Here is a 21,418-nt window from a genome sequence, read left to right as displayed (position 1 = left end):
AATTAATAAATAAAAATCTGCACTATTATTATTAGGAGAATTACCAATTGTGACTCAAAACTTGGAGTCAAACCCAAAAGAGTACCCCAACTTGGGTCAAAGGCAAAAGTAACTTAAAAGGCTATTGAAATTACAACTATCTCCTTGTGAACAAACAAAAAAACGGATTTTTTTTTACGTTTCTACCCCTCGCAAGTCGTCTGTAAACAGACGACTTGAAAATAAGTCGTCCAGACGACTTTAAGTTAAGTCGTCTGGACAGTTATTCTTAAACATAATTTAAAAAATTTTGTTAAAAATATTTTGATAAGTGAAAAATTGGAATTATGTAATTAACATATGTCTTAAGAGATATAAAATTAATATATAACAAATTTCAATTGTTTTCAGCCCAGATGAGTGAAAGTAGTGAGTCATGATATTCTTTAGTTTATGTTTCATCAACATATGTTGTAGTATTGTATGTGTTCTTAGGGTTAGATTTTGGAAAGCATTAAAACCGTTTTTGAAAATTTTAAAATTACCTAGGCGTGTTCGTTTCTGTGTATAGTAAACACTATTGAAGTATAATTTGATTTTAATAACGTGGTTAGTAAGTTAATTTAGTCATTTAGTTTAGGGGTTCATTTTAGGGTATTGGACGACTTAATATTTAGTCTTCTGTTCCCAGACGACTAAATATTAGGTCGTCTGATGTACATTATCAGCCAGAATAAGTCGTCTAAACGGACCAAACCTTAAAGTTTACCAATGTACTTTTAAAGCTAACCGGATTATTTACCCAATATATAAGGTGATTTTTTTTTTTTTTTTCATTTTCCGCGAACAGAAACCCTAAACAGTTCTCTCTCACCGGCGATATCAAAGGCGATTCGAATTCCCACTATTTCCGAACAACCATCGTTCTCAACGTCGGCTATCTATCTCACTTCATTCTCACCGTTGTCGCCGCAGCTTCTTCTAACCCTAGCGCCGCCGATTCCTCTAAACCCTAGCGCCCCCGCTTCCACTATTTCCGAACAAACCGTCGCCCTCGCCACCGTGCTCACCAACGTTCTCACCGCCGCTTACTCTAACACTAGCTAGCACCGCCGTTTCTTCTAAACCCTAGCGCCGCCGCTTCTTCTAAACCCCTAGCGCCGCCGCTTCTTCTCTGTAAACCGTAGCGCCGTTTCTCTGTAAACCCTAACGCCGGTAAGTCATCAAACTCGTGGAAAAGATGAACATAAACGTTGTCTCTTTCAAATACTCATTCTCACCGTTTCACGTTTATTTTTCAGATCTATAACCACAATGACGAGTACTCGAACTCCTTCTGCGACTAATCAGGTCCGCTTGAAATTTTCTACTGGAAGACTTGTAAGTAAGTCGTCTGAAAGTCTTCAACCTGGACGACTTAGTACGTCCATTTGGAAGACTTTCCAGACGACTTAAATATAAGTCGTCAACTAAGTCGTCCAGTTGGACGACTTTCTAGACGACTTATATTTAAGTCGTCTACTAAGTCGTCTGGAGTAACAATTAAGGCGTGATTGATTTAGCTTGTGTTCTGACTTCTATTGTTGTCTTTGATTATTTTGCAGACAAAAAGGATGGATATTCCAGAACTCCCCCGTAGGTTATACACATTAGGGGAAGAGCCAGAACCCCACAATAGCATTTCGTATCATACGGATAACACGAAGTTGCATACTGCTCTTAGGGAAGCTCTCACTGATGCTGAATTTGAAGAGCTCAAGGAGTCGAGATTGGGAGTTTTCATCAAGTTCAAGGAGCAGGGATTTGGTTGGCTTCAAGGGCTGGTTCACCACTTGCTCGGTTTAAAGCTGGACATTAAGAAGAAGTACGAGATGTGGTGTCTCGTTGGTCCAGAACCTGCGAGGTTTTCACTGTTAGAGTTTGAAAACATCACTGGTCTAAACTGCGACTACATCGAGGACCTTGAGACACCAGAATGTGAAGTTACCCCACAGATGGTTTCTTTCTGGGAGATGATGGGAGTTCATCGGGAAGCTGGGCCAAGTACTGATCAGATAATAGCAGCACTGAAGAGATGCGGGGATTGGTCCAGGGAAGATCGCAAGCGACTCGCGTACCTTTCCATCTTCACTGGATTCATTGAAGGGAAAAAGTTCTCAAGCGCTACACGAGCTACTCTCGCAAGGCTATGATGGATTTAGAAGGTTTGAGAATTATCCATGGGGGAGAGTCGCGTTTAAGGTGCTGATGGACTCTTTGTGGAACAAAGATATTACTGGCTGTTACACGTGGATGGCTTTATACAAGTTCTTCAGGTCTGGGCGTACGAAAACGGGCTAGTTGCTTTGACCGATCGTGTCAACAACCGAGCTTCGCTTCCAACGATCAACAACCGAGCTTCGCTTCCACCGATCCAGCTTCAGCTTCAGAACCGAGCCTGGTTGTATTGGACCAAACAGCTCCCACTGCTTCTGTGCGTGCAAGGAGTGAACGAACGAAGAAACCTGCTCCCACGCAGATATCTCCTTATACGGCAGAGAGAGGAAACTCCTTAGAGTGGGAAAGTATAATCCTTCCCACACTAAACAGACCTAAGATGAGGAGCTCGCTGATTGGTTGAAAACTGATCCGTAAGTGATTGCTTTTACCCATAATAGCTTGATTTAGTCTACCAAAACTGATTTTTTTTGTTTGCAGTGATTATTTCACTAAGGAAGAGGACAAACCACGTACATCACCAACTTGGTGGTATCAAAAACTCCGGACATCCAAAGCATGGCTGGAAGACGTAGTAAGTCTTCTGCTTATCTTAAGTCGTCTGGTAACTTGTCTTTGTATAGATTTGTAAATATATAAGTCGTCTGGAAGGTTTTCCAGCTGGACGACTTATTTGTAAGTCGTCCAGCTGGAAAACCTTCCAGAAGACTTACAAATAAGTCGTCTGGTAACTTGTCTTTGTATAGATTTGTAATATATAAGTCGTCTGGAAGGTTTTCCAGCTGGACGACTTACAAATAAGTCGTCTGGAAGGTTTTCGAGCTGGAAAACCTTCCAGACGACTTATTTGTAAGTCGTCCAGCTGGAAAACCTTCCAGACGACTTATTTGTAAGTCGTCTGGAAGGTTCTAACTTGTATTATTTTATATGCAGCATATAGATGCTTGGATGAATGTGCTGAGGCAGAGGGTATAAGGAGAACCCACAATGTTTCCGGAGCGAGCGAATGTGCTTCCTGGATCACAACTTTACCCAGTCTTGGAGAGAACAGTATCTGGTCTTCAAAACATCGTCGTCTGATCACAATGGTTTAGGAAAAATGCTACCTAGTGGGGCGGCGAGTTTGTATGACGGATCAATGCCTTCATTTTGCCAATCAAACAAGAAGTGGGGGAGGACATTGATGATATCTATGCGCCACTGAACTTGGACAACAAACATTGGGTGGCTATTTGGATATCGATCCCTAAGAGGCACATAGTCGTCTGGGACAGCATACCTTCAACTACCATACCAGAAAGATGGGATGAGATAATGGAGCCTTTTCTCGAGATGGTCCCTTATCTGATTGTGGAGTGCGGAGACCAGATGCATGGGTTGGAGCGATACACTTATGAGAGACTCCTCAAAGATGTACCCCGGCCAACAATGGTGATTGTGGCGTGTACGCTGCAAAGTACATGAATGTCATGCTCTTGGGGTCCCCTTTAGCCCTAAAGACTTTGCTAGGTCCAATGCGAAGACTATGAGGGATACTATGGCTTTGGCTATATGGACGGAGCTTGTTGATCAGCATCTGAAAGATAATGAGGATGGTGGTATGTTTGTAGGCATGTATGATTAGATACACAAATCAATTTGTATAGATTTTTTAACTTGTATAGATTTTTTAACTTGTATAGATTTTTTAACTTGTATAGATACACAAATCAATTTGTATATTTGAACTATTTGTATACACAAATCTATTTGTATATTTGAACTATTTGTTTACACAAATCTATTTGTATGTTTGTGGGCATGTATGATTTATTTGATTTTCTAACTTGTATAGATTTTCTAACTTACAAATAAGTCGTCTGGAAGGTTTTCCAGCTGGACGACTTACAAATAGTCGTCTGGAAGGTTTTTCCAGCTGGAACGACTTACAAATAAGTCGTCTGGAAGGTTTTCCAGCTGGACGACTTACAAATAAGTCGTCTGGAAGGTTTTCCAGCTGGACGACTTACAAATAAGTCGTCTGAAGTTTTCCAGCTGGACGACTTACAAAAATACACTGAAGGATAGTAGAAGGTAGTCTAACACTGGACGACTTAAATACACTGGACGACTTAAAATACACTGGACGACTTCGTAAAAGGTCGTCTAAAAAAATACACTTGAAGGGATAGTAGAGGTAGTCTACTATCTTGTAACATGAATGGGAGGACTGCTTGGAGTCATCATCATTTCTGCTGGTAATGAGTAGCTAATCTCCACAGTCACTGATCTCATGTCCAGGTTATAATCTTCTTGAGCCATTGCAACAAGTTCAGCATGTGTTGAATCTTCATTCAATAAAAACAATCTTGCTCCTTTGAGATCATCAACCACAAAATCCCAACGGAAATCTCTCAACAACCATTCTCCATACACTGCATGTAACTTAAAAATCATCTGCAAATATTCAAAATAAAACACATTAGTAAACATAGAGAAAATGAAGAAGTTCAACAAACATTATCGCAGACGACTTAGATTTAAGTCGTCCAGAAGACTTAAAGGTAAGTCGTCTAAAGAGGTCACTTTTGCAATTGAAAATTAAAAGGGACGACTTAATTCTAAGTCGTCCGGCTTTGTTTGTTAAAAAAAAAAATTCAGACGACTTATATATAAGTCGTCTACGAAAAACGGGCTAGTTTTGCATTTGACCGAATCGTGTCAGATCTTTGACTATTTCTGGACGACTTATAAATCAGTCGTCTCTGGAAAGTAAAAATTTCAATATTTTATTCAAACTAGACGACTTACACGTAAGTCGTCCCAGGTTAGTTTTGTAATTGAAAAATAAAACTTGAAATTTAACTTTCTCCAGACGACTTAACTAAAAGTCGTCCAGCTAGACGACTTAATTTAAGGTCGTCCGGGATAAGCAAGGTTTGGACGACTTAATTGGGAAAAATTCTGGACGACTTTGCTTTCCCCGGACGACTTTAAATTAAGTCTTCTGACGGGACGACTTTATATTATGTCGTCTGGTAAAAATTAAATTATGAAGTTTTATTTTTCAACTACAAAACTAACCTAAGACGACTTACACGTAAGTCGTCTAGTTTAATAAAATATTGAAATTTTAACTTTCCGAGAGACGACTGAATTATAAGTCGTCCAGAAATAGTCAAAGATCTGACACGATTCGGTCAAATGCAAAACTAGCCTGTTTCTCGTAGACGACTTATATATAAGTCGTCTGGACTGTTTTTTTTCACCAAACAAAGCTGGACGACTTAGTTTAAGTCGTCCGTTTGACCAGAAGACTCATCAGTAAGTCTTCTACATACAGATGACTTACTTGTAAGTCTTCTACGCGAACAGATTTTGAAAAAAATTCAAATTCGTACCTTCAACTAGGTGAGATGACTTTGTTTGCACACAGGGTCTTCTCCAACCACCCAGAACCTCAAACGAAAGCAACCGTAAGTCAAAACGAAAGAAATATGGCTCCAAACAATTTTGAATCAAAAGCTTCAGTTTTTTGGATGAATATGGAGAGAAAGTGAAAGAAATGTTGTTTTTAGTTCATAACAATTGAAACAGAGAGAGTGTAAAGAGATTTACGTGCATTAAAGGGCATTAAAAGCTCCAAACAGTTCGTACAAGGTTGTTCCCACTATTCATGGCAGTGGCAATATTGTAAATACTTGAAGAAAATGAGGTTGAGACAGTAAAGAAGCCATTTTCGAAAAAAAAAAAAAAAAAAGGGTTAATGGCATTTTCGTAGATAAAATGCAGATGTGGGGTTAAAAACTCAAAAAAAAAATGAGTCAAAAGAAAAGGTTAGTTTTCTGTTTGAATTCAAGTTTTGAGTCACTTTTGCAATAACCCCTTATTATTATGGTAATATAATTTATGATGTGGATTATTGTTAAGGTAATATAATTAATGAAAATTTTAAACTAAATAAAATATGGAAATGCAATTAATATAATATTACTATCAATGTTTCCAAACAATTTTAATTTAGACTACTATTCATGTTTCCAAACAATCTCAATGTGTACTTCAGTTTTAATAATATAGATGTGAGATTTTCTCTCGGCAAACAAATGGCGAATGTAGAATTATTTTTTATGGGTGCAGGAGAAAATAACTAAAACTTAAGGTATATTATGTAAATTTTGAAAATTTTATGATGGCACTTGCCACCTTCTTGGCTCACCTAGATTCGCCAACAAACATATTGGTCTGGTGCTTTCTGTATATGGAAAGGCAAAGCTTCTGAGGTTGTCGTGAAAGACGGGAAATTCTTTTGCAAGAACAGTGGATAGATGCTTCAAACTTACTCCATAAAAGATAGTGATTCCACATGAATTTTGATGCTCAGTACATCGAAAGTGTTATATGTTGGGAAGAAGAGTACGTTTCAACACTCAAACTTCTTTAGGTGGAGAAGCTACTGTTGCTGCATGAAGATTTTTTGTTTAGAATGGTGTTCTTAAGGCTGTTTGGCCATTTTCCATGTTTGGCAGCAATTTTTAATCTTATTATAGTAGATCATATGTTGATAAGAAAGTATAGTTGATCATAAAAATATACATTGAAATTTTCACTGTGTTGTGAGTATTATTATATAGCTAATAAGAAAATCCTGAAATTATGTTCAAAAAGATCTAGAAAATAAATGAGTATTACAAAGATTTTTAAAAGTAATCTTATGCAAAATATTTTTTTGAGAATATTTAAAAAAATTCTTGAAAATATTAATACTAAATTTATTAAAATTCTTATTAACAATCAAACTCTGTATATGTAATATAATAAAAAATCTGGTATGTGGCATCGAGAAATTCCTAGTATCTTTAATGACAAAGATTGATATGTTAATTTAAAAACTAATTCCAAATTATTTTTTTTTCTCCAGAATATCTACGACTATGTCTTCTTACCAATCATTCAATCTTGGAAGCAATTGCATCTCAAACATCAGTTTCTAACAACTAGTTTTTGTGAAATATTTTGTAGTGTCACTGATGCATTGTGATTTTTCATAGTTTTAACTTTGTTATTTCTCATGTATTCATCCATTTAACTTGCATTTAGGTGTGTTTAGTGTCTTTGCATGTGCATTTGCATTATGGAACCTTTGAAACAGGTAGTTAGGCAAAATAGAGCATTTGGAGAGATGAAGTGATAAAAATGAAGAACTAAGAGTCGGAGGAGCACGTAGCGGCAACGTCTAGCAGCCTCTACCTAGGCCACTAGATTCACATATCCGTAGCGGCCTCCTCTAGCTGTCTCAACACTGGCCGCTAGAGAAAATGAAGAAAAACTCCATTTAATCCAAGGAAACTCCATTTTATTCGGGGCACAGCGGCCTAATCTAGTGGGTAAGAAGCAACCGCTAGATTCAACCATTCCTAGAAACCACCCTATCTGGCTCAACAAAGGCCGCTACGATCACTAACCTAATTGGATTTCGAGTTTTCAGTCTTCTAGTATAAATAGAATTTTGTCTTTGTTAAAAATGGATATCCTTTCATCCATTGTAAAACACTGAAACCTTTTGAATCTTTGGAGTTTTATGAAATTAGTACTTCTATTCTCTTATTTACTTGTGATTATCTCTTCTCCTATCTTGATTATTCTTTTATCTATCATGGGTTTAAATGTAACTAAGATGATTAGTGAGTAATCACCCTTTGAATCCATGGGTTAGGTATTTAAGGTGTTTATTTTTAGATATCTTTGTTTCTATGCTTATGAAATGTTTTTAATGCTACATTAGACTTGATCACTCTTATCTAGATCTTAAGCTATTTTATGCCCGAAAAGTGTTTGTTAAAATGCTTAAATGAACTTAGTATTGTTCTATCTTGAATAACCAAAGGGATCTGATGTTAGTATTGGTAGATGGTTAGTAGACTTGAACATAATGCATGCTTGAATGAACTAGACCAATGGAAATTGATGTTTAGTTCATTATTGCGTAGGAATCTTTACCTTGGGAAATGATTGATCTTTATTAGTGTTCTAGATCTATAGAGATTTGTGATTGCTTAAAGTTAACACTTTGACTTGGAAATTAATTAACTTGGATCAACTGCCTTAAGCCCATGAGTTCTTCTTTGAACAACTGATTGAAAGTTTTACATATTGTCTGTCTTAGTTAAATCTTGTTACCTATCAACATAAATCCACTGATTGCACATAGATTAAGCATTCTCTTGTATTCTCTTTATATCATGACCCCTTAAGATTAGATTGATATTTATCTTTACTACTTTGATCTTATGATTGTAAAAAATCCTTATCAGTCACTTAAAATCTTTATTAAAATATAAATTATTAGTGTTTTCTTAATTGCAACAAACACTTTCTATTTTTCATTCATATTATAGCTTACCATATATTTCTTATAAATTGATTTACATATTAAACTTACTGTTTGAGCAACACTAACAAAAGATAATGAGTCTAATAACTGTAAAATTTTGATAAATTTAGAAAAGAAAAAAAATATAAATAAATAATGTCTATGTTTTGATTTTCTTATTGAAATTATGAGCTGTGTATAAGTTTGGATCAATGATAACATAGTTTCATGAGAAACAGATAAATAAGTATTTACATTACAGTTTTAAATAACTTTTTACTGATCTGCATCTTCATTATCTATATATATATTTATAATTAAAAAACAACAACTTTAAATTTAAGTTTCAAGCGTTTTAAATTCAATGTACAGCCAGAAATAACCTAGAAAACTTCTAATCTTAGTAATAATATAAAATTAAATATTAAAGAAAATTAAAAAAAAAAAGAGAGAATCAAAAATATCTAAAAAGATGATATTAGAAACTCATTTGAAACTTCTTTTGCAACATGTTTAGTTTTAAGTGGTTTCAAATTTTGGAAACTAGTAAAACATAACTCAATAAATCAGATGTATTAAAATATTAGTAATTATTAGCTACGAATCTCATTTGAGGCATTTTACCGATGGAGTTGTTCTAAATTACCCTATATGTAAAATCAAAACTGCAAAAAAGGAAACAAAGAGGAGACATCATTTTATAAATATACATGATGATGTTATTCACATAGCAGTGCCAAATAACCAAGTCCAAATAAATATACAAAACAATGATTTTTTGTTAGGTCTTCTTGCTACTCTCAATTATCCTTATCCATCTAGCAAACACATCGTAGTCTTATGAACCAAAGGTTCAACCAGTGCCGGTCCTAGGAAATCTAAGACCAGAAGCACATTTAAAAATATTGGCCGCTTTACAAGGATTCGAACCCAGATTGGGAGAAGAGGATCTATTGCTTGGAGATGTTGCCACTAGACCATAGGAACTTGAAATTTTGTGGCGAATTTTTAGTTAGAATAATGCGGCTGGAAGCCACTGCTTCTTTGGCTTGGCCCAAGGGCCGGCTCTGGGTTCAGTGCCGGTCCTAGGAAATCTAAGACCAGAAGCACATTTAAAAATATTGACCGCTTTACAAGGATTCGAACCCAGATTGGGAGAAGAGGATCTATTGCTTGGAGATGTTGCCACTAGACCATAGGAAACTTTTGAAATTTTGTGGCCGAATTTTTAGTTAGAATAATGCGGCTGGAAGCCACTGCTTCTTTGGCTTGGCCCAAGTGCCGGCTCTGGGTTCAACCATTCGCTTGGATCGTCCTAGCCGTGACTTCCTCATCAACCTCAACGGTGACGCACCGTTATTGCTGAACTGCGCCACCGTCGCCAAATCCCCTTCACACCTCTCCATCAGATGTGGTTCCCTAATATGCAAATTTGCAAACCTAACTTTTCCTATCCTAACAACACCAGCAAGAAGCCTACGTGTGGCAAGTACTTCTCAACTTTGTTGACGAACCGACCAGTGAATGGCATTCACTGAATGCTAGGTTCCTCCGAGACGCCTTCTCCTTACTATACACTCCTAATGGAGCATACCATATGAACAGTGAAAAGATCTCTACGTTGAGTTTGACTTGCACAGGCGATGCTACTGCCTTAAAAAATATACCCTCCTCTTTCAACGGGACCATTGGTTTAGCTAACACTCATATATCGATTCCCTCGCAGCTTGTGTCTATGTACAAGTTTCCTCCTAAGATGTCTCTTTGCTTGCCTTCCACGGAAGGAATGGAGTCGTATTCCGGTAATTTTAGATTCGGTGGGGGCCCTTATTACTATATGCCTTTCGCTAAAGATGTCTCCACCATCTTTGCCTCTATGCCTTTGATCAGTACCAAATTTGGTGAGTACTAGATTGATGTGAAGTCCATCCAAATCGGTGGAAAGACCATTCCTATACTCCATGGAACTACAAAGATCAGTACATGATTAGCTCCTTACACAGCCCTTCACACTTCCATTTACAAGGCCCTTACGGCAGTCTTCGCCGGAAGTGCTAAGATGGTTAAATCTCTGGATGTGAAGCCGTTCGGTTCCTGATTCCGCTCCAACGGAGAACGTGGAGTTCCGGTGATCGAGCTTGTGCTGAGATCAGACGTTTGATAGTTGACTATTAATTAAATGATAGAAAAGATCAGACGCATATCTTGAGACACAATTTCATGTGAGGAATTACATGCCAAATAATCTATCACGAGTGCATGAAGTTTTAAGAAGTAGAAGAGAAGGAGAGAAAGAGAACTTAGAAGCTTTGAGATCGAACTCCACCAAATTATCATCCAACTGAAAACCTCCTAGCACTATTGGGTTTTTCGTATACAAGTCTCCTTCTACAAACCTTAAACAAACCACATTTTTGCTCACCTTTACAAAAGAATTTGACCTGTGGATCCTCTACTTAGCCCATCCACTAAGAAACAAGTCGATCACCGGAACTCGACATCCTCCGTTGGAGCGGAAGCAAGCTCCGAAAGGCTTCACAGCAGCCATCTTCGTTGTTACAACGAAGACTGACCAAAGCCTTATAAATGGAAGTGTGGAGGACAGTGTAAGGAGTCAGAGTACATAACTTTGTGGCTTCATGGAGTATAGGAATGGTCTTTCCACCGATCTGGATGGACTTCACATTGATTAAGTATTCACCGGACTTTTTACTACCGACCAGTGGCGTGGAGGCAAAGATGGTTGAGACATCTTTTTGGAAAGGCGGATAAAACAAATGGCCTCCGCCGATCCAAAGGTCACCAGAATAAGGCCCCATTCCTTGACTAGATGGAAAACATAGAGATATCTTTGGAGGAAACGAGCTGCGAGTGTATCGATAAGTATGTGTTAGCTAGACCGACGACCTCAATAAAATCCAAGGGGGATCGTCTTTAATGCCATAGCATCATCAGTGCAAGTCAACATAGAGCTATTTCCACTGCCATAGCGATAACTCCATTAGGTGTGTATGGTAAGTAGACGGTGTTTCGGAAGAGCTTGGCATTGTTCGAAGGAGCGACATGTGGACTTCTTGGTGTTGTTGGGACTGGATAAGTTAGGGTTTGTATATTTGCATCTTGTGGAGCCGCATTTGATGGGGTGATAGGAGGCGGATTTGGCGGGTTTAACAACGACCGTGCGGCTCCGTTGAGGTCAACGACAAAATTTTGGCCGGGAAATTGGGCTAATTCCCAGATGGAAAAAGGGATGGAGTAGAGATTTGTTGCCTTGTCTTTACGAATATGGTGTAAAGAATTCTAGAAATTTTGGTCTTACGAAAAAGTCTATTAGCAAGGTAGATAAAAATAACTGAAAGCAGTAAGAAGAAGACACAATGAGACATTATTTTTTTGGTTGTTTGTTGTTACTTGGGCTGTGGTTTGTGAATTACTAAAACGACCATCATGTATATTTTTGTAGAATGATCTATAAACTTGGGTCCTCTTAGTTTGTTTTGTTCTTCTTTGTTTTATTTTGAGTTCCTTTCGAGTTTTGGGTAACGTTTTTTATGGATGCAGCCAAAGGTATCTTACCACGTATTTTCTCTCTCCTTTGTTCCCCTTTTCTCTCCCTCTGCGTTTCAACTTCAACTTTCAGATCCGATCTTGCTCCGGCGTCTGGACGATGTGTCACCGTGCGTACCGGCGCCGGAGTCTTTTTTCCTTCTTCTCAGCACTCTCGTTTTCTATTTGCAGCTGAGGTGTTTTCTCTCTCCCTCTCCGCTTTGTCCATGGCTTTGTTCTCAGAAGCTCCGGATCTGGCATGGTCTTCTCGGTGGTGGAGTCCGATGCTGTCGGCATTTAGGTTTTCGTGAAGTGTACCCTTAAGCTCCTTACAAGGATTGTGGCAGATGGAGGAGACCGATTTGCTCATCAGCCAAGGTTCAGTGGTGTGGTCTTCGATCTTCCTCTTCCTCGACGGTGAGGTGTGTGTGGTACTAAGGGACCGTCTCTTCTTGGTGTCTTGAAAGACCCTCTCTGTCTACCAGCACTGAGAGATTTAGAGGCTTTCATTATATCAAATGTGTGCTTAGTCCGGTCTGCTGGTGTGTGTCAGAGGATGTGATGGTGGCGCGTGGAGTGTTGCAGTGATACGGTGTCGGGGACACCGTCTATGTCTTCTCGAGGTGGCGCTACCGTCTATGGTCTTATCGAGGTGGCGCTGCGACTTTCCTCTACTCTTATCACCCTCTTCCAGGCTTTTGTTTCAGTCTCCCAGTGAAAGTACGTCAACTTGGTCTCTTGGGTTTTAACGCTCATGTGGCTATATTGTTCTGAACTGATCCGTACCACCGGTTCTCTTCTTGACATCTCAAGCTTACCTTGCTTCAGTTCTCGAAGTAGGGTACTGGAAAGGATTGTGGAGACTTCCAATGGTCTGGGGAGTTCATCCGTTCTTGGTTTTCAAGTACCATGAATTCTGGGGAGTCTGTGGCTATATCCTAGTACCATGAATTCGATTATTTTGCTTATGGTAATGTCGCATCCTTATAGCTATAGGCAGGTCTTGGAGCTTCGAACTGTATCCTATCTGGTTGATTTTAATACAATTCTATTTAAAAAAAAAAGAGAAAAAAAATCTTACCACGTTATTTCACAAAAATGACTTTGATGTAAGAATATTTAAAAAAACGATTTAGCTAATATTTATGTTTTTGTAATAAAAACTCCCACTGGATTTAGATTAGGTATTTCAAAACCTTGAATGATATACACTTTGCGTTTTTAGAGTGATTTATATTGTTAGTTCTTTTTACATATTTAACAAAATATTTGTTGAGCAAAAAATACTTAAACTAATGTTCTAAAAATTGATTTAGGTGGTGTATAAACGTACATCTAAACCTTAGTCATAGTAAGTCGTTTCTAAAAAGTGCGTATTATTATTCTTTCAAAGAGAGATAAAAGGAGAAAAAAGAAAGAGGTTTCCGATCGTAGATCTTCCACCTCCGACCGGCGTACGTGGGCTTTCTCAGCCACGGCGTCGGTCGGACTTTTAGTTTAGTCTTCTCGTTTAGCTTATCTAGTTCTTTACTCGGCGTCGCGGTTTTTATGGGCGGTTTTCGTTTTTGGTTTCCGGGAGATGGTGGTTCAACCATCGCTTTTCGCCGGTGTTTGACTCTGGGGCCGCGCCGTATCTTTTTTGGTGGTGGTCGCCGGTTTCTGTTTCTCATGGAAGGTTTCGAGCTGAATGAAAATGGTGTCTTTACGGTGGTCCGTGGCCGGGATAGGAGGAGATCTCGAATTTTTTGATGGAAGCTCTCTTAGTCTCGGGCCGTTGTGGTTTAGACTCCGAATCCTAGACTTCCAATACAGTCGTTTTTTATGGGGACAAACACATATAAACTTAAAGATATGGCTAAGATATGAGAAGAAAATAACTAAAACTTAAGATATATTATGCAAATTTTGAAAATTTTATGGTGACACTTACCACCTTCTTGGCTTGGCTCACCTAAATTCACCAAGTGATATGAAAAATAAATAGCAACATATTTAAAAAAAATATATCTGTGGATCAACGTCTAGTAACGAATTATAAAAAGAACATAAACGATGTGTTAAGAGGAACGGATTTATAATTTTATTTAGATTTCGCCTGGACCACATGTGTTTACACGCTAAAAAGCCAAAAGATAATGACATGCATGCGTGAATAATTCTATTTCCGGGAAGGCCACGTAGAGCAGCTAGTGTTATGGAGCAAGAGTGAGTCACTAAAAGCCATAAGCGTGGTGCTAAAGTCGAAATCAATCATATAATCTTGAAGCTGATGTGTCCCAACGACCATCGACACTTTTGGTTTCTTTCCTCCGTCGACGAACGCCAAACAAATTACCGTCTCCAACACTCTCACAACCGTATTCGAACCGTGAAAGCTCCACTTCACCTCTCCTGCCCTCCCCGGCACCCCAATCTCTACCAACGGAACGTTCATCAGCCCCCTCTTGTTCCTCGTGGAAGCGCCTTCGTCGAAGCAGTCTGTAAACGGCGCATGTCCTGGAGCCTCGAACATTCCTATTTTCTGTGTAGATAAAATGAACCCAAAAATATGAACAGATGTGGTCAATAAATGCAAAATTTTTTCTTGAATTTCCTTATATATATAAATTATTAATATTATTTATAAATATATCATTTCCCAACTTTGACTATATGCAATTCCATATTGTGACTATTATAAATAAATATTTTTAATATCTTGAATTTGTTATTATTAACTAACTGTAAAAAGTACATAAAATTAGTATTTTTTTTACAAAATAACAAAATACTAAGTTTATTATTTGAAAACAGATTATTTATTATACAGATGAAGTATCCCCTAGTCTATATTTGAAAAGTGATTTTGACATATGTCATCACCATATTAATTTTGAAAAAAAATTATAACATGGCACACTAACATTGATGACATGTCTTGAAATAAATTATGACATGGATATTTACATTTAGTATTGATTTATATTTATGATAATTTTTTAAAAATATGGTAATAACTTATAGATCATTATGACATATTTACATTTAATATTGATTTATATTTAAGGTAAAAATTTAAAATATGGTAATAACTTATATATCATAATTAATATAACAATAAATAATAAATTAAATAGAAATATAATAATTAATTAAAATTTTGAAATATTATTTAGCTATATTTTATAAGTATATAATTTTTATTACAAAAACAATTCTTCAAAATACTATGCATTTTGAAAAAAAAAATTTTCTTTAAATAATGACATGGACATTTACATTTATTGTTGATTTGTATTTTTAGTAAGTTTTTAAAATATGGTAATAACTCATAGATCATATTAATATAGCAATAAATAATATAATGTTATAAATAAAAATATAATATTATTTGGAATTTTTCAAAATTTAATTCTATTTTATAATTATTATTAGTAAAACAATTCTTCAAAATTATACAGTTTTTAAATGTAATTTTCTAATCCAATACTATTAGTTTATTTTTAATATCCATAAATTTTAGAGAATTATTTAGTTTTATGTTTTGATAATTATACACTTAACAAAATTTCCTCTTGCATTTACAAAATTTGATTTAAAAATATTTTAAAAAAAATATATAAATTAAAGAATATTTCAAAATTGTAATTTTAAATATATAAATACATATTGCTAAATATACATTGAATAAAAAATATTTTTTTTAATCTTAAAGTTTTTTTGACATCTTAATATTAAATTTTTATATATGATTAAATTAAGATTATATATTGTAAGCAAATAATAAAATCAAAAATTAACAAAATCAAAAATTAACAAAATTTGTATTTTAAAATAAATTTTAATTTTAAAACTTTTAGTTCTGCACATGGTGCAGGAAGACACCTAGTTTATTATACACATGAGTTTAAATGTGATTAATTGATTAATCCTATAAGTAAATATACTTAATATCAAAATTTGTCATTACTTAATAAAACTTATCTTTAAAAATAACTTAGAAAAAAAATCAAAACAGATGGAGTATTATTATACACATGAATTTCAAATCCAGCTTCTATATCAAAATCAGATTTTTAATTTATTCAACAAATTTTTTTTTTGTCACTGAATTTATTCAACAAACTAAAAACAGCTTTTTAAATACCGTTGCTTTTTGGGTAAATGACCGGGCAAGAGCATTGTAGATATCGGTTTGTAGTACGGTGTAAGGAACCACTGTGCTCAGCTTAGCTCCGCCCTCAAGCAAACTTGGGCTCAACGATAAAGAGCTTCCGCCAACGTAGATTGACTGGACAGAGAGTAGATAATTCCCCGAGCCTATGTTTTTCAACGGCGTCATAGTCATCGGAACCGGATTATTACCACCGCTGAACGGCGGTATGCGATAGTAGTTAGCACCGCCGATGTAGAAGTGACCGGTTCCGGAGGATGACAAGCAGAGAGCGAACTTCGGGATGATGTTAAACGCTGACGTCACCTGTCTCCAGAACGGAAACTGTCCCGGAGAAAGACCAAGAACTCCGGCCACGGGAGGGGAGAGGCCTTGGAGGTGTTTCTCCTCGGCGCAGGAGAATGTGAAGCGAGGGAGGGAGGCTTTGGAGACGGTGGCTCGGTCTTGAACGACACGGCCGGTGGTGACGACGGGGGTTACGCCGAGAGGGGTTGGTTGCCGGTAGAGACAGGTGTTCCCGTCGCAGCCGTTCCCGGGGATGGATTTGCAGGTGGAGCTCTGACAAGAGACGAGGCGGAGTGATGATAAAGATTTGAGTTTGCGGCAGTTGAGCCACGTGAGGTTGGTTCCAAGGTCGAGGAGTAGGTTTAGTGGAGATTTTACGGTGGTTCCTATGTCGAGAGTGGTGTAGAATTGTTTGGTGGGTTCGTGCTTTGTGATCGGAAGAAGGTATTGGGCTTGTGATGTCAGAGTTATGGCGGCGAAGATTGAGAGGAAGACGGTGAGGTGCAAACGGCCACCCATATTTCTTTTTTTTTATTAGTCTTTTGTTTGGTTGTTGTGATGAAGATGGACAATATATGTCTGATATTTATCGAGTTAAGAACACGTTTTCGATCTAAGGAGATTAAAGATTAAATTATTTGAGTACTTTTATTTCCTTATTTATAAAAAGTAATGTATTATTTTTGGTCACCATTAATGGGATTGATCAATGCATCATACATTATGCATGAGGCCATTGATTATATTTGAAGAAATAGAGATCAGTCGGTGTAGCATTAATTGGTAGGTAAATATAATAACGTATGTGGTGAGATCTACGGTATAGTATCATTTTATTTTTTTTGCAAAATAGTATAGTATCATTTTGATCCATAGGTAGTTTGTTGACCTGCAAAATACAGTATTACTTCTTTCTAGATCGAAAATTGATATATAAACAATACATTAATATTCAACTCGAACAACGTTGTTAACAATCATATCTAAAACTTCAAACCAAGATATTAACACGATTCAAATTGCCGGAGTTAACCCTAACAACTAGCTCATCCTGTTGTATGTAATGCCGTATGTATAAGTACAACTCTGGAATCCTTAATATATATTGTTTAATTAGCATAAGCTTTGAATACTCAAATACGATTTCACTGCATGATCATAATAACCCTTGTCTTATAGTCGTAATTTTTATGTTCATAGTAGATTTTTTTTAATATCCTACTTTTCAAATTCGTTTAGTTAGAATATGTATAGTCGTGAATTAATTCGTGGTTTGCAACTTGTTGAATTCAGTTTGGAACTTCAGGGTGAATTATTGATGTCGTCAAAAAGCCATTATAATTTTTTCCTTCTTGATTTAGAAAAATATGGTTGCTACTTTCCTAAAATGGAATTGACGATGTTCATATCTCTATTATTAAAAGAGAAGTACACTTAGGAAATGCCCTTGAATTTTCAATGTTAATTACACTTACATGCCACTGACTCTATTAATAACATTTCTAAAAAAATATTTGTCTTAACCAGTTTATTAAATGTGTATTTGTCATTTTCTTTATTTATAGATAGTCTCTATTTTAATGTTTATCTTTTTCAATTTAGTTAATGTGTTGTCCTAAAACAAAATTTAACTTCTCTTGTATTAAATAAATTTCGAAATTATTTATTTGTTATCAAAAAAAAATCTAGGATATTTATTTCGAAATTATTTATTGTCGTAAAATAAAATTTAACTTCCATTCTCTATTAAAATAATTTCAAGATAAAATGGAATTTCCCTTTTCATCTAAACCAATGTTTATTCACCTCACATAGAGTTAGGTCTCAATAAATCTAAAAAATTATTATATGAATAAATTATCTATGTTTTCTTCCCAGTAAAATCTGTTTAACTGAACTTGCAGAGTACTTAATATTAAATATAAGATTAAGTAAATAGTTAAGAATGAGGCAATTGCCTATATTCTTGCTAACTATATTACTTTTAGGAAACAATTGATTTGATTTATAAATGTTATGGATATTTATTAATTAACTAGGTGTAACTAGACATGCAAACAATATATTTTGAAACAGAATGAAAAATAAACCAATTATTTTAAAAGAGATTTAATTACTCCATACCTTGATTCGTAAAGAAAAAACATCAGATTCACAAATATCAAACATTAGACCTTCGATTAATGAGTTTTGAAATCGCCATCGCCATGGGAGAACACCGAAAGTCGAAATATTTATTTTTTTCATTCTTCACAATTTTTTCTAAACACCGAACGGTTACAAAACAAAATTGTCGGTTAGGATAAGAGAGGGGAGTCATAAGCCACTAGACCAACTTAATTTGATCTAAAACACCATGGCCCTAACAAAAAATGTAATAACAATGAGCCGATTAAATTGATTTATATATGATTCAAAGTCAATTATTTCAATGTATTTTAAATTAACTAAATTAATTTATATATTTCATATATAATCTATCATTGTTCACTTTAAGCTTTCTTTATAATAAAAAATATTTTTCACAGATTTGATTGTTTTTTTAAAATTCAAAAAGAACTCAATGTATCCAATGGTGGACCCATCAATTTTTTTTACATGTGTCATGATATATAAAATTTTAAAAATATGATAACAAAAGTATAATTTAGAGATGTGAACCCAAATTTAGGTGCGTCAATACATACACTAATACAATTTTAGCCGTTGTTTCTTTTTGGCTTGCTATGCAAAACCAATTATTTTATAATTAAACATGTGTCAACTGAACCCCCTAATCCTATAGTAGGTACGCCTCTGAATGTATCACAAGTAACTATTAACAAATACATCATTTAGTGTAAATCAAAAATTAAAAAATTAAATAAACACCCGCCTAGTAGTATTCAAGATTCAAGTCCTTTTCGTTGAAGTGATAATATGAGACTTTCCTCGAAATCGTTGTACAATATAATACTTGGTTTTTGTATTTCCTTAAAATTTTAAAATTTTATACTTTAGTATTTGGTTAGTCTATCATCTCTGATCTCTATCAAATATGTGCGGTACTTTTTACAGAGATGATTTAGAAATTTTAGTTAAAATTTCAACGAAAGATAGAGTCGTTCAAATATTTATAATAAATCATGTATACTCTAACCATATATATTATATGTCATATATATATATATATATATATATATGTCATATATATAAAATCCACCATCCCTACAAATACTAACTCTAAAAATAATCACTAAATCCTAAAAAAATAATACTAAACTTTAAACTCAAATATTACGAATTTTGTAAATATCCAATAAATTGCATTTCAAATAATTTGTAGTTTTACATGACATTTTGAGTCTGATATCTTTTCTGTTTCTCAATAGATTAAAATTATTTGTATATTACTTTAGACTCGTTTTGTTTGTTTCATTTAATTTGTGCAATGTTATGGAAGTTTGTACGAAAAAACTTATTTATATTTTGAATTTACAAATTAAAATATTTCAAGTTTCAAAACTACTTAAATTAAATATAGATGACATATAGTTTAGATCTATACTCCAAATAATATATGTTTTGAGAGAGAATATCAGTAGCGACTCTTGTAACCTCATTTTCTTAAATTTTACTTAGGGTATATATTTAAATAATAAAGATTATAGGAACAAACTTAGAAAATACTAATAACTACTTTTTTTAATAACTACTCTTGAAGACTGAAACATCCAACCTTTCTGAGGCAGATCATTTGAAAATCTATCAGTTTGAATGGATGGTATAATATCATATGTTTATCATTTATAATGTGTAAAATCTTTAAATTAGTATCACTTATATCGAAAGGAGGAATGCTATAAAAAGTTGTGAACACATAGAGAAGATATTATTCAAGAGCAACATGACAAAAAGATGTGAACACGTAAAAGTATGGTTGCTACTTAATAAAATTAAATGACGATTAAAAAAAAAATTAAATGACGATTTGCATATAGTATTCAAGTCCTTTTCGTTCACAGATAGCGTGAGACTTTCCTTGAAGCGTTGGACAATTGGTTTGTGTATTTTTTTTTTTTGAAAAAATTGGTTTGTGTATTTTTGTTAGTCTTCAGTCTCATCTCTATCAAATATTCATAGAGAGAAATTTAGAAATTTCATTTAAATTTTCAGCAAAGGATAGAGTTATTTAACTAATTCTAATAAATCATATATAGTATATATATACTTTATTTTGCAATGCAAAAAGAAAGAAAAAAAAGAAAAAGATATATTCATCTCACATAAACAAAGGATTTTGATTTACTTGCTTCTACATGACATTTGAGACTATCATTTCTATTCTCAATAGATTAAAGTGATGTTATATTAATTTAGACTCATTAATGCGATGTTTTAGAAGTTCATAAGCAAAACTTATTTATACTAGATGCTATGTATGCGCTACGCGCAGAAAAATGTTTGATGTTTAATAGTTTACTAGAAAGGGCGGGCAAATTTTTTTTTATCATCATATGTTTTGATCTTCCGTTTTTTTTAATCATCATATGTTTTTTATCATCAAGAAAATTTTGTTATTTAAAAATCCTATAAAACCCTAAAATATCGCTAAAATTATGGCTGGATTGCTTGTCAAACCGGTCCCGCAAGAGCCAGAACCCGCGGGTTTCAGTTTTTTTTGGTCAAAAACTCCAACCCACACAACCCACAAACAGATAATTTATATCCGCTTAATTTTCCAGGTAACATGTGAGACCCGCAGGTTATATATATATATATATATAATTACTTAATTTTTTTTCTAAAAGATATATATAAATAATATATTTATAACTAAAATTTTCTATATTTTAAAAAAATCAATTATTTTTTTCTAAAATTATCATATTTTTAAAATATATATA

General features: G+C 34.8%; 1 protein-coding gene and 2 pseudogenes across 1 annotated transcript; 1 reads left to right on the top strand and 2 right to left on the bottom strand.

Moving 5' to 3' along the window:
• The first annotated feature begins 9,568 nt into the window (after positions 1-9,568).
• On the top strand, positions 9,569-10,709 carry LOC108834349 (probable aspartic proteinase GIP2; annotated as a pseudogene).
• Positions 10,710-10,778: 69 nt separating this feature from the next.
• LOC130508599 (gamma conglutin 1-like) lies at positions 10,779-11,934 on the bottom strand (annotated as a pseudogene).
• Positions 11,935-14,137: 2,203 nt separating this feature from the next.
• On the bottom strand, positions 14,138-17,117 carry LOC108841666 (probable aspartic proteinase GIP2). Its single transcript, XM_057004413.1, has 2 exons — positions 16,221-17,117; positions 14,138-14,615 (listed from the first exon to the last, which is right to left on the bottom strand). Exons 1-2 carry the CDS (start codon positions 17,049-17,051, stop codon positions 14,253-14,255), a joined length of 1,194 nt encoding a protein of 397 aa, XP_056860393.1. The 5' UTR covers positions 17,052-17,117; the 3' UTR covers positions 14,138-14,252.
• Between the last annotated feature and the right edge of the window lie 4,301 nt (positions 17,118-21,418).

This window comes from Raphanus sativus, chromosome 2, assembly GCF_000801105.2.
Source record: "Raphanus sativus cultivar WK10039 chromosome 2, ASM80110v3, whole genome shotgun sequence".
NCBI lineage: Eukaryota > Viridiplantae > Streptophyta > Magnoliopsida > Brassicales > Brassicaceae > Raphanus > Raphanus sativus.
This window is presented reverse-complemented; position numbering and strand designations above follow the sequence as displayed.